This window comes from Oncorhynchus gorbuscha, linkage group LG01 (assembly GCF_021184085.1).
Source record: "Oncorhynchus gorbuscha isolate QuinsamMale2020 ecotype Even-year linkage group LG01, OgorEven_v1.0, whole genome shotgun sequence".
NCBI classification, from domain to species: Eukaryota; Metazoa; Chordata; class Actinopteri; order Salmoniformes; family Salmonidae; genus Oncorhynchus; species Oncorhynchus gorbuscha.
This window is the reverse complement of record NC_060173.1, coordinates 29,360,248-29,374,693: the sequence shown is the minus strand read 5'-3', so window position 1 is coordinate 29,374,693 and position 14,446 is coordinate 29,360,248. Positions and strand designations below refer to the sequence as shown.

The 14,446-nt window shown below is 43.6% G+C and overlaps 1 protein-coding gene across 5 annotated transcripts in view; it reads right to left on the bottom strand.

Annotated features, from left to right (window-relative positions):
- Window positions 1–10,386: 10,386 nt before the first annotated feature.
- Window positions 10,387–14,446, bottom strand: part of LOC124035801 (putative adenosylhomocysteinase 3) — a 46,458-nt gene continuing 42,398 nt past the window's right edge. For all 5 annotated transcript variants that reach the window (XM_046349569.1, XM_046349560.1, XM_046349577.1 and 2 more), the window contains 6 exons: window positions 13,884–13,978; window positions 13,467–13,565; window positions 13,314–13,382; window positions 13,050–13,128; window positions 12,837–12,957; window positions 10,387–12,677 (listed from right to left, as the gene is read on the bottom strand). In XM_046349569.1, coding sequence (XP_046205525.1) covers window positions 12,671–12,677; window positions 12,837–12,957; window positions 13,050–13,128; window positions 13,314–13,382; window positions 13,467–13,565; window positions 13,884–13,978 — 470 coding nt within the window. In that variant the 3' untranslated portion in view covers window positions 10,387–12,670. The remainder of the gene's footprint in view (window positions 12,678–12,836; window positions 12,958–13,049; window positions 13,129–13,313; window positions 13,383–13,466; window positions 13,566–13,883; window positions 13,979–14,446) is intronic.

Here is a 14,446-nt window from a genome sequence, read left to right as displayed (position 1 = left end):
GGGGGCTGAATAATTTTGCACGCCCAATTTTTCAGTTTTTGATTTGTTAAAAAAGTTTGAAATATCCAATAAATGTTGTTCCACTTCATGATTGTGTCCCACTTGTTGTTGATTCTTCACCAAAAAAATACAGTTTTATATCTTTATGTTTGAAGCCTGAAATGTGGCAAAAGGTCGCAAAGTTCAAGGGGGCCAAATACTTTCGCAAGGCACTGTATTCAAAATTACTTTTCAATACATTTAAAAACAAAATGAAAAACTATATGAACTATATATATGAAAAAACAAATAGTTGAATATTGGAATCTATTTGGGAATACACTTAGTAAGTATTTGAAAATAATCAAATACAATGATTCAAATACACTCCCATGCATTTAACCCTGCCATTTGAAAATATTATTTGAAATAAGTATTTACAAGTAACTATTCAAATAATCAAATAAAAGTAGGCCTGTTTATTTGTTTATTTGAAAATACTCAAATACACAGGAAAAAAAAGTATTTAAATAACAAATACTCAAATACACACGTATTTGACCCTGTAGGCCTGAGGCAGGTATATAATTAAATAGTCGTATTTTTTAAATGATAAAATATGTTTCTTTTTGGCCTATTTGTAAACTCGGGGATGCTGTATTCAGAGGACAATATTCCACGTCCACATTATTATTAATGCATATGGCCCGCTTGCACTTCCCCCCGCAATGTTCTGTGCGCAGCCCAGCCCTACCCTGTAGCACGACGCCCTAATGTCAGGTGCGCTCTGCTCAGCATCCCTCCACCAGAGATAGCGAGGACAGATGCTGACTGGGAGAGACGCCAAATCCACCACGTCACACGAATCATTCGCGATGGGCTGAAGACGTGAAATATTTATTCACATCCCTTTATTCCTGTTTCACTCTTTGGGGTCTCCAATTTAAACTTTTGTGGAGTTTAAGTTGGCCGTCCTATAGTTACGGCTTCCTGGTTTGGGGTATTGAGCTGAGTTGGGTGAGGCTGGACAGGCTGTTTCTATTATATAATGTATGTTTTGGACAATGGGTGCGCGTGGATGGATTTCAGCGCGACTTTAGAGTCTGAAATCCAAACCGAAGATCAGATGAAAGGATGAGGTCTCTTTTTCCACCCAGGTCTCTCTGTATATCTATTTAATTATCAACAGCAGGTCAGTGGAAGAAGAGGGGAGTATAGGAGGTGCTCACCTGTAGGCCTATATATTGAGGAGATGTGAGCCGCAATGTATAGTTCAAGCGGGACTTTTCTGCGACAGAGAGCCATTTCGACCAGAGCGCAATTTCAGGGAATATGGTTATGGAGGAAGAGGCAGCCACACTCGATGGACGGCACAGGTTGTATAAAATAAAATGTGTCTCTGAGCTGAAATGGCTTGGATAAAAAGGAAAGCATTAAGCTTTTTCTTGGCTTATGTAAAGGTGTTGTGTTGATTTGACTTGTTGATTATTAGAAATAACCTTTTAGACTAACGAGACTAGGCCTATTTTAAAACTGGAAAAGGCAAAAGCGTGCTTCATGGCACGGGTTACGCTAGAGATATCTCCTCATCCTCGATCTAGAACTGTTGCTTGGATTCACTATATCCGCCATCCGGGGAACGTCCTTCAATCCTGGGGCAGTGTATTGGCGCACGAACCGCACGCGCACTCAACAATATGCAATATGTCAAGCCATCAAAAACTTGTGAAATGTATGCGAAAGCTTTAAAGCCTAATGCGATTGTTTTTGTAGTAGGCTAGAAATAACTTTAATGCTCGTATCAGTATAGCCAATAGGCTTAAAAAATGTAATAGAATCTAAAATGATTAGTGTTGTCACCATCAGCAATCTTAATATGTTCGCCAAATCCGTCAAGTGGCACACAGCACGGGACTGCTGTGCATCTCTACGCACTAAAGAGGTCTGTGACACTGACGAACTGCGCAAGACGTTGAATAGCAGCAGGAGGAGAGGGAGGATGGCAGCATGGAGTAATCCCTCTCCACTGGGTTAAGATGCTTACCAACGAGTTACCTTTCCACCTGAAAATCTCCGGCCAGGCAGCCCAAACAGACGGGGCGCCGGGAGAGATGGAGAGATAGAGGGACCGGCGGTGGAGAGAAGAGAGAATGAGGTGTTTGTCTGTTGTTCAGGTCAGGGTGAGGATGCCGTCATTTAGGTGATGTGGCCTTCGTTCAGGTATGTAGCTATTCCCCGAGGAGCGAAGGAGGGAAAGAGTGAAGGGGAGAAAACAGTCCTTGAGTATAAAGATGTATGACACTTCTACAGTGTATTATTTTTGCGTGCGTAAAGTAAGCTTGGATTATTTGATTTTATTTCGCAGTTCGCATTTGCATTAGGGCATGCTATTTTATTAACAGAAGTCCCCGCATCTCAAAAGAGAAAACTATTTTTTCATTACACATAGAATAAACCTATGTTGTATGCTGTGTTACTTCAAACATTTGATGCGTAATACAATTTGAATTAAAAGTGGTCGGATAGTATTTTCAAAAATGTATTTTAATCTAATTGTAATTGTAGGCTATGCAATCAATATCAGAAAAGCTAGATCACCTCGAAAAATATGAGTGAGGCCTACAATTCAGTTTGATCAAATAAAATTACACAGCATTCTAAGTAGCCTAGGCTATAGTTAATTATTTTAAATTGGCTTCTCGTGCTTTGCAGATAAATTATTTATAGGCCTACAAAAAACATATAATCACTTTTTAGTCCATTTGTAGGCTATAAACCGGTGACTGACTGATTAAACTATATTTGTAAAATATTATCAAGGTCGTTCGTGGACGATTATAGGCCTACAGGAAACTACCCTCTTGGTGAACCCTCTCGTGCCCTCCTTCCAGGGTTAGTATTTCCAAATCGTTCTTAAAATAACAGCAGGTGGAGGAGAGTAGACTGCGTCATCATCAGACAAATGCGATTACCTCCAGCGTCGAGTGCATTCTAAAGAAAGGTGAACTCAGCCGCTCCCCTTGACACGCAGCTAGGCCTGCCGATACTCTTCAGAGCCTATACCTGCATTTTTGGGGGGAAATTGGGCCAAAAGCCTACTGAATATTAATAAAAAGTATCTGACTGTTTTCTGTAGAAATAATATTTTTTTATATGTATTCCTTAAATGCAGGCATTTTGATGAGCATATACCCGATGTGAAAAGGCTCGAGTTAATTGTTAGGCCTCCAACGGTATAATTTTTCTAATCGAAATATGCCTATAATACGAGTGAAACGTCTGTACTCGCCTAATAAAAAATGCTAACCAATTTCAGGGGCATAATGTCAGAGGTCTCTTTCTTTCTCGCTCTCTCTCTTCTCTCCATCTCTCACTCAAAAAACTTTGCTCTTTAGCATTATTGATTTTTCCCGGAAGCTGGAAGACGAGCTCTGCTCTGGGACCCATTTGGAGCGTCTCAAAAATCACTTAGCGCATCATTCCACACAGCCGGGATCAATTCTGGAGCTGGGGAGTGGGTCGGCACCGCAAGGGGCTGATTGTCTGCGTCTCTCTAGGTGTCCCAGGGATGGATGTTTGTTCTAACCCGGCAGAAGGGACACAAGAGGATAGCAGATGGTCCAAGCGGATTAAAACCCGCCGGTGCGCGGTGCAGTGCATGAGGACATGGATATAAGAAACTCAAACATGGGGCAGCGCCTTAAACAGACCAACATTTTGTCACCAATTGCTCCACAGTGTCTCATTACTTAACGCATTCATACTGTGGCATATTGTGGTAGTAGCCCAGTGTATTGAATGCATAGTTTACACTGTGTTGGATTACATGTTTTAGGTCTTTGTTGGAACACATAGATAGAGCGTAAATGTTTTCTGTGTGGTGAGGGATACTTTCTGGTGTTTGAGAGAGTTCTCTAGTCATGCATTTCAAATTCTGCCTTTCTGCTCCCCCTTGTTCAGTCCCCTTCACAGAGCTGAGAGAATTCTCTCAACCATCCAATCAGATCTGTGAAGGGGAATAAACAAGGACAGAAGGTGGGGAACAAGTTCCTGGATTGAAACGCAGCCTTCCATGTGTTCTGTCCTGTCCTGCCCTGCATGGATGTAGTAGGCTACCCATGCAGCATGCCCTGGTGCTGGCCTGATGACTCCTCCTGTTCTGTGTATGGCACTGGTAGAATTCACTGTGACGGCACACTATCAGTGAATTACCATAGGGCCATAAACAGAGTAGAGAAAGAACCACATTACCCAATATGCATTGCTGACACTGTGCCCTACCCTCTTTACATTCTATACACCAACTGCGTAGAATTCAGTGTTGATGAAGGTTTATGACCATGCTTGGGTTTCAATGTCCGTGGACAGACAAACAACTTGCTATTCATCCAACTATTACATGTAGTCTTCCTCATGCTGGTGCTGTCAGTTAAGACATGGCCTCCACTCGTCTTCTTTGCCCATTTTGGCACTAGCACATTTTTGCTTCTGTATATATCTGTTTGAGCAATCATGTGTAGTGCCAATATAGGAGGAGACAGACACTCAACTCTTGTCTTGTTGTCTTGTTTTCTGAGTGGACGGAGGTTGTGTAGAACGTGGAGTAGTGATACGTAGGTGATAGGTCCTGTCACAGATGCGCATTGTCACTGACTTGACGGAAAACCTGAGGGTGGGACCAATGACTTTGTCTCTTTAGATTCATAAATACTTAATGATCCCATTTATTTTTCTTTCCTACGGACAAAGAGACAGACATAAAGAGGTGAGCTCTAGAGAGACCGCAGAAGATGATCTATAGATTTGATCAATGGTCTGGGTCCTCTCCAATATCTTGCTTGCTATGTAGGTCTATACTCTGTTCCAGAGGCCCTGAATCATGGAACCTGAGCTGGAGCCTCAGGCACAGACCTCATGACTCACATAGAGCCTGATGATGCTCTCAGACTAAATGTATTCAAACCATTCCACAGCAGCCAAGTTCTAGTGCCTCCCTATGATGATCATTATTCTCCTGGGTGACTCCTGGGCAATACTACTGACCAATTGAGAGCTTGGGGCTATAAGGTTCTATCTGTAAAAAGATGAGTCTGAGATAAATGGCTTTAAAGTTTCGAACCCTCATTGGTTTGAATGGTGTCAGCCATTTTTATCTTGTATTCTTTTGAACTTGACATTAATTGGGGTATTAAGAGTACTACTATATAGGTAGATACAATTTAACAGAACAAGGCTATGTCAATAACTACTTTTCTGACAAAAATGAGGTTGAACCTTATAGTTCCAAGTTCTCACCATAACAATCCAGAGAATGTTCAGGAGTTGAAACCAAACTGACCAACTGAGGTGCTCCACCGATGTGTTTCTGATTCCCCTGTTCTCCCCCGGTGTTTGGCAATGGTAGAACTCACACTGGTGGGCTAGTTGGATCCGGTGGTTCTAGACTTGCCAACAACTGACTGAGAGCTTCCCAGCCAGGCAGATCCACATGGTAAACACCCCCTTCAGACCACATGTTGATGGAATTAAAAGGCAATAATGAAAACCAGCAGGCAATGCAGCCTTTATTTGTTTCTGCCTATCATTTGGTGACCAAAGGATGGGCAGAAGAACAAGCATCCCCCTTCCACTTGTTCTGACTCCTCTCTTCAACCCCCCCACTCCCTCCATCTCTCTCTCTTCAACCCCCCCCCACTCCCTCCATCTCTCTCTCTTCACCCCCCCACTCCATCTCTCTCTCTTCCTCTCTCCCCCAGGTCCCAGGGCTAAGGCTCTCAGTAGCTGTGTGTCATCCCCCTTCCACTTGCTCTGACTCCTCTCTTCAACCCCCCCACTCCCTCCATCTCTCTCTCTTCCTCTCTCCCCCAGGTCCCAGGGCTAAGGCTCTCAGTAGCTGTGTGTCATCCCCCTTCCACTTGCTCTGACTCCTCTCTTCAACCCCCCCCACTCCCTCCATCTCTCTCTCTTCCTCTCTCCCCCAGGTCCCAGGGCTAAGGCTCTCAGTAGCTGTGTGTCATCCCCCTTCCACTTGCTCTGACTCCTCTCTTCAACCCCCCCCACTCCCTCCATCTCTCTCTCTTCCTCTCTCCCCCAGGTCCCAGGGCTAAGGCTCTCAGTAGCTGTGTGTCATCCCCCTTCCACTTGCTCTGACTCCTCTCTTCAACCCCCCCCCACTCCCTCCATCTCTCTCTCTTCCTCTCTCCCCCAGGTCCCAGGGCTAAGGCTCTCAGTAGCTGTGTGTCATCCCCCTGGGGGCATCTGTGCTACAATTAGATGATTATGACATACACTCCCAGAGTAACCTTACACTTCACAGAGGAGTGTGTGTAACACACTCAGCCTCAGGGGTTGTAACAGAGATCCATTCCATACTCATCCCCATTAACCATTATCCTCACTGGAAAGAGAAGTGCATCCTATAGAGATTTGCCCCAATCATCTGCTAATCAATTCATATGCTTTCCCTGTTGTAGGGAAGGGTTTGGCTGGGGCTGGAGTATAGTGCTGGGCTGGGGCTGGAATATGGGGCTAGGATTGGAGTCAAATCAAATCAAAGTTTATTTGTCACGTGAGCAGAATAGAACAGGTGTAGACCATACAGTGAAATGCTTACTTACAGGCTCTAACCAATAGTGCAAAAAAGGTATGAGGAGAACAATAGGTAAGTAAAGAAATAAAACAACAGTAAAAAGACAGTTGGAAATAACAGTAGCGAGGCTATATACAGACACCGGTTAGTCAGGCTGATTGAGGTAGTATGTACATGTAGATATGGTTAAAGTGACTATGCATATATGATGAACAGAGAGTAGCAGCAGTGTAAAAGAGGGGTTGGCGGGTGGCGGGACACATTGCAGATTGCCTGGTTAGCCATTTGATTACCTGTTCAGAAGTCTTATGGCTTGGGGGTAAAAACTGTTGAGAAGTATTTTTGTATAGGGCTGGGATTAGAATATAGGGCTGGGGCTGGAATATGGGGCTGGGTTGGAATATGGGGCTGGAATATGAGGCTGGTATTGGAGTATAGGGCTGGGATTAGAATATAGGGCTGGGGCTGGAATATGGGGCTGGGTTGGAATATGGGGCTGGAATATGAGGCTGGTATTGGAGTATAGGGCTGGGATTAGAATATAGGGCTGGGGCTGGAATATGGGGCTGGGTTGGAATATGGGGCTGGAATATGAGGCTGGTATTGGAGTATAGGGCTGGGATCGGAGTACAGGGCTGGGATTGGAATATGGGTCTGGGATTGGAGTATAGGGCTGGGATTGGAATATAGGGCTGGGATTGGAATATTGGGCTGGAATATGAGGCTGGGATTGGAGTATAGGGCTGGGATTGGAATATAGGGCTGGGATTGGAATATGGGGCTGGGATTGGAATATAGGGCTGGGATTGGAGTATAGGGCTGGAATATGGGGCTGGAATATGAGGCTGGATTGGAGTATAGGGCTGGGATTGAAGTATAGGGTTGGAATATGGGGCTGGGATTGGAGTATAGGGCTAGGATTGGAATATGGGGCTGGAATATGAGGCTGGGATTGGAATATAGGGCTGGGATTGGAGTATAGGGCTGGAATATGCGGCTGGGATTGGAATATAGGGCTGGGATTGGAGTATAGGGCTGGGGATGGGATTGGAGTATAGGGCTGGAATATGGGGCTGGGATTGGAATATAGGGCTGGGGATGGGATTGGAGTATAGGGCTGGGATTGGAGTTTAGGGTTGGAATATGGGACTGGGATTGTAATATAGGGATTGAATATGGGGCTGAGATTGGAGTACAGGGCTGGGATTGGAATATAGAGCTGGGGCTTCAATATGGGGCTGGGGAAGGCAGGTAGTCTAGTGGTTAAAGTGTTGGGCCGGTAACTGAAAGGTTGCTAGATCGAATCCCGAGCTGACAAGGTAAAAATCTGTCATTATGCTTCTGAACAAGGCAGTTAACCCACTGTTCCTAACCACTAGTTGTCATTGTAAATAGGAATTTGTTCTTAACCGACTTGCCTAATTAAATAAAGGTTAAATTAAAAAATATACATGGGGCTGGGTTGGGCAGTGCGTGAGTGGATTTAGCACAGTAGCACTGTAACACTGATGTGCAATAGATTAGAGCCTATGTTGTCCCTGCAACAGCAGAAGGGCCTGCTTTAAATCCTGGGCTTTAGAGTTAGCCACCGCAGCGTATAATGAAACCAGCTCCCTGAGAGGAGGGAAGTAGGTCTTGATGATGTCCATTTTCTAAATATTGTGCACACTAATCAGCTTTAAAACACTGCAGTTCATCGGGTTCAACATGGAATTGGGAGGTTTTTCGTTCACACACAGGCACAGTTCCTCTAGGGTGTTGCACAGCTCAGAGCCAGCACCTGAGGGCATTACATTGTCATAGAAATAGTCTAAACAGAGAAGACTACTGTAGGTCCAATTTAACAGAGGGTTAAACTGATGTCTATGGACAGTGTGCTGCGGACAGCTGCTGCTGGTGATTAGACCATGTAGTCATGATGAAGGGGATCAAAGCTGTTTAGAGAGAGGGGGGAGACACACACACTCTGACCTATATGGTGTCCCAAAGCAGACCCCTGGAGGGAGACCAGAGGAGGTTTATAGGGATGTAGGAAGTGTGTGTGTGTGTGTGTTGTGCTAAAAACCCGCCCCGCCCGCCACTCATGGGTTATATGGAAGCAGGGCAAGAGGAGGATAAATGGACTTGGGAGTGGGAGAGGGTGAAAGGGGGAGAAAGAGGGTGGATTATGGGTTGGAGTGTAAATGGATCCCATTATCAGCCACTCAGTGATGGTAGTACATAGAAGTGCAGGGGAAATGACTGTACAGCTGATAACACTGTATTCATGTCTTAATGCTGCATGTCGGCCTATAGGAAGTGGAGGTTTTAGGTGCTCTAGTGATGCCTTCTAAATGGTCTCAAAGTGGATTAATAAAGATGTATTAAATTGTATTGTTATATATTATAATATACTGTATAGTAACAACTGAACATAGAGCCTACAGAGTGACAGGTGGTTGGCAGGTGAGAAAGATGGTAAGGTGGGTCTGAAAGATGAAGTGTGGGGGGTGACAGATAAAAATAACAGGTTACACATTGTAACACACACACACACACCACCACCTGCACAATCACCACCTCTTCATCCTGGATGCTATCAATTTAGCCTGATTTAAATAACCACAATGCACTGGGGTTTCGGAGGAAGGGTTCCACCTGGAGGTCTTTATCCTAGACCTGTCTCAGTGAGTGCACACACACACACACACACACACACACACACACACACACACACACACACACACACACACACACACACACACACACACACACACACACACACACACACACACACAGGATTACTGTAATCCAGGGACATAGGGTATTTTTAGGTCTGTGCGGCCAGAGATCTACACTCATGATAGGCATGGAACACTGATCTAGGAAAACATGCACCAATGTTCTAAAAATCAATTAGTTGGGCCTTGGATTGCTTTTGTGGTTGAACTGAATAAACATGTGTGTGCACTGTTGCATTTCATACAGAATAAAAAACAAATAAATGCTTAAGAAAAAGGCAATTTGCTCATGTATTGAGGTTCATCTGTGTAATTCTGTTGAGGGAGAGCTTTCTCATCTCATTGGCCAGATATACTACTGAATTCTGCCACCTGGTGCTTGGGATGACCACAGCAAACACATAACCACGACTAGAGAAACATAGATGAGAGATGCCCAACCCTACCCACCTGTCATATACACATATGAAAAAATAGGAGGGGTGTAAGTAATATGGTGGAAATCCAACCATGCCCTCTGAGTCAGAGTAGAGTGCAGCAGAGCAGACAGAGGAGCTCAGGTGAACTCAGGTAAGGAGACCCCAGGGGAGTCCTGATGTGTCCAGGCAACACTGTATAACACTCTGAGTGTTCTAAAGCACTGCTCTCAAATGGAAGTCACACAGCTTACCCACAACCTCTACTTTCAACATTAGCCCATACACACTTTAGTAAAACAATAATCTGCTCTAAGGGATCATTATCTGATGGAGAGGAGAGAGAGTGGAGGGGGGAGAGACAGAGTGAGGGGCAGAACCTGATTAGGGACCAAGTGAGCAGACAAACTCTCAGATCTGATGGAAAGGGGGAGTGGGAGGTGGGGGCACTGAGTGTGGATGTGCCGACTGCTCTTCAAAAGGCCCCCCCACATGCACGAACGCACACCAACTTGTTGAGTGTCATGGTAACAGTTATTGTTGCAGCATCTCCTGGGAAGGCCCTGCCAGAACGAATCAGTTGGAAGGGCATTTGATTTCCATGCCGGGCCTGTTTTTGATTTTCAGGGAGGTGCCAAAAGTCTTCTTTATTAAGATGTAAACATACAATTTACACAGCGTGTGGGGTTGGAATTTTAATTCCCATTGTTATAGAGCATTCCAAAAACATAATAAAAGGCACAACATAGGCCAACATACTCCTGGCCATGTTCTACGTGCTGATTTGGCCTGTTGGTGATCTGTAGGCTTCCTCATTAACTTCCTCATTAATGGTACATTGATCTCTAACTCTAATTTGTAGTATGCATGGCCTAACTACATAAAATGGCGAAATACAGTAAGATTTCAAATAAATGTAAATTATTTTACTAACAACACTCCTCTTAGCTGTTCATATCGACATATCCTTTATAATAGGCCAATGCAAATCTTTGATTACATGTGCAAACCAAGGCAAGAATAATTCCGACAGTAATGAAGTAGATTGGGAATCATCCCAAAAGATTTGCCTCTAGTTCACAGAAGAATTTCCGTATGCTGCATGTAAAAAACGTCAACATTTCTACCACATATTGCCGGCATAAGTCTTTTACACCTCCCATGCGCTAATGCCGGCACCACGATTGACGAGTGGGAGTGTGGGACGTGGGTGGGCGTCTTTAAAAAAAATCAATTTAATATACACCATCACAAAGAAATCCATTATTCATTCGTCCTAAGAAACATTATAATACTAATAAAATGAACTCTTGCCGTGATCGCCAGCAACCGTAGCAGTGGCTTGGACGAGTGGAATTTGAGCGGCACTTGTTGCAGCAGATAATGCATTCTTTTTAAACCAATTTCTAATATCTATTTTGAAGGTATCCAGGCCTACTGATCACCGAGGCACACTGTTGTGTTTAACTAACGCTCCACCCACTACTCATTCGAAATGGCGGTAAAAAAAGAGACGTGACTTCATGATGCACATGATAGGTATACACAACCCTGTCAGTCATAATAACTTGAGCCATGTTTAATTTAACAAGACAATTCTTTTTTTATATGTAATTTAAACTTTAAATGGCCTTAATGTCATACATACATCAGTGTTAAAGCAAACAACACGTTTTTAAAAAGAAAGTTTAATTCAACTATGTATTTTATTAGGAGGGGCCAGGAGGTATGGTAAAACAGGACAGGTCATAACATTGGCTCTGCTATCACCTCTCCCATCCAGAAGGGCACGTACAGTAAAGTAATGACTCTGGATCAGTCTATCTCCTCACCCCACATATTATCTACAGGTCAGGAGGGAAGACCTAAACAAACACACAGGTCCATCTACCACTGTATCCTGTAAGTGTGTGTGTGTGTGTGTGTGTGTGTGTGTGTGTGTGTGTGTGTGTGTGTGTGTGTGTGTGTGTGTGTGTGTGTGTGTGTGTGTGTGTGTGTGTGTGTGTGTGTGTGTGTGTGTGAGTAACCAAACTCCAGAAACATCCACAGAACAGCCGCTACACTTCTTTGACTAGCTTCATTGCACCACCTATTGGGCATAGTTAGAACTACAGAGACGCTGTTTTTTAAATTGTATTATTATTGTTTTTTTTACCTTTACTTAACTAGGCAAGTCAGTTAAGAACAAATTCTTATTTTCAATGACGGCCTAGGAACAGTGGGTTAACTGCCTGTTCAGGGGCAGAACAACAGATTTTGTACCTTGTCAGCTCGGGGATTTGAACATACAACCTTTCGGTTACTAGTCCAATGCTCTAACCACTAGGCAGAGTTAATGAGACTGACTTGCAGCTGGGTCACAACTTTATCTTTGGAAAAGACGCAGAAAAAAATATGATAAAATGTAACATTTGGTCAACTTTAACCTATTTGTTATTACTTATCTGCTTTGTTTACATTCAGAAAGTTTAAACATTATTTAGATATCTTTGGAAAGATTGAAAATAAGATGTATTTATATTTTTATTAGATAATCTGTGTTCCTCTGTTCCACTAAATAACATACACCTTCTCCAAACCCCGCCACTTCAGACAACAGATACAAATAATGTAAAATAGAAAACTCAAACCCGGCAACTGAGTCTGGCCTTGGGATATGAATCTGGTGGGAAATGATCATTTCTGCTTCTGTTCACAATAATACTTTATGTACATTAAAAAAAGAGCTTCTCAGCATATCAATTCTCTCAGACCAATGACGGCCCTCCAGCGAGGTCAGATGGCTCAGCAGAGGTCAGAGGACAGGGGTTAAAGGTCAGTCAGACATCATGGTTGTGGTGTTACCCGTCAGTGCTGGGCTATAGTTCCCCCACAAACACAAATCTGAGCCAGGTCTCCTGGTCCTCCTTCCCTCTGAGCCAGTCTTTGGGATGGTATGGTACGTCTTTGGTCTTCACTACCATAGATTAGTATCTGCAATGAACACACTCACTGTCACTTACAGGAACATACAGTAACACCAAATTACTTTACTGTTTATGTTCATTCCTGATTTTAGTGTGTATATGCGTATTATATGCGTGAGAGTATGCAAATGCAGATGTGAGTGTATGTGTGTGAGAGTTTCCCCACCTGTAGTAGTTTGGTTTAAAGGGTCCGGTCTTGCTGAGACCCAGGTATTTGCCCTGCTCATCCGTCAGCTCTGTGAGGTGGGCATCAAATGTTGGCAGGTGGAGACTGGCCACAAACTCATCTGAAAACACACACACAACCACACACAGTCACAGTCGACCCTGTCAAAACCTATTTAACAAGGCAGTAGGTAGGTGAGGTGGTGTGTCTTACCCATCTTTTTGGGCAGAAGGTAGACGTCTTGTTTATATCGTCCCTCTGGGGCGTTGTAAAGCTCTATCAGAGCCAGGGCCTGAGTGCATTACGTTACGTTATAGAAATAGTATACATGGAAAACGTTTCAATTACAAAGAGACTGTGGATACAAAGGCCTGTCCCTTTTCATAATGCATACATGTAGCACTCCACAAAACAGCAGTACAGCTTGTGTGTTTGCTGCGGCCATGAGTTCCCCTGCTGTGTGTGAAACAGACAGACCTGTGTGGTGGCGGTGATGGAGAGGACGAAGGTGGGCACTGTGGAGCAGCTCAGATTCAACAGACGACCCTGAGAAAACACACACATACACATACCAGTGATCACACACCTGACACACACTCAGGCAACAAGCATACACACACAGACACTCACTTCAGCCAGTAAGATTATTCTCTTGCCATCGGGCCAGATGACATGGTCCACCTGTGATCTCACTTTCTCCCAGGTCAACTCTGGGGTCCGCAGACTCACCTTACAGAGGAGAAACAGTCTATCAACCTCAAACACACACAGACATAAATGCAGACACATACAGATGTAGGATGTCCATTTGAGCCTGTTTTCTACAGCAGGAAAAGTATCCTGTATCAACAGGAAATGTGAATTATTATATGGATTATAATTCATTTACATTTTTGTAGGGGTTGATACATTTTCCTTAGGGGCAAATGAAATCTGCTATTTAAAATAGGAAATTACAAAGTTTAGAATCCTCAGCAACAAGAGTGATCATATCAAGATCCTACATTTGTACACACACACACACACACACACACACATACGTCTCACCACGTCTATCTCAGTGTTGGAGTGTCCCATGTTACAGACGATGCAGCCGTTCTTCATCCTGTCCAGGTACTCTCTTGCTACCACATTCTTGTTGCCTGAAGACAAACACTGAGGCTTTCATAATCAGTCATATACTGTGTCCCAATTTACACAAAGCCTGTTATAACCTATCATAGCCTACCATAAACTACCATAGCCTATCATAACATAGCTAGCCTTCATTGTAAATAAGAATTAGTTCTTATTGACCTGTCTGGTAAAATAAAGGTAACAACAAGCTTAAATAGCTTATTCTAAGTTATTATATAGGGGTTAGGATTAGGGTTGGAGATGGTGTTAGGGTTAGAACTAGGGTTAGGGCTAGTTTCTGAACCCTAACCATAACCCCAACTCTAGCTTCATGTCCACATTCAGTTCTACCCTAACCGGAGCCTCAACCCTAACCCTAACCTCTACAGCTTGATTTATACCCTACGTAGGCATGGAAGAACTAAAAGTAGCTATGCAAAATGGCATTGCAATGCAGTCAATTCATAACTCGCAGAATCGCCAAGTTGCTTAGC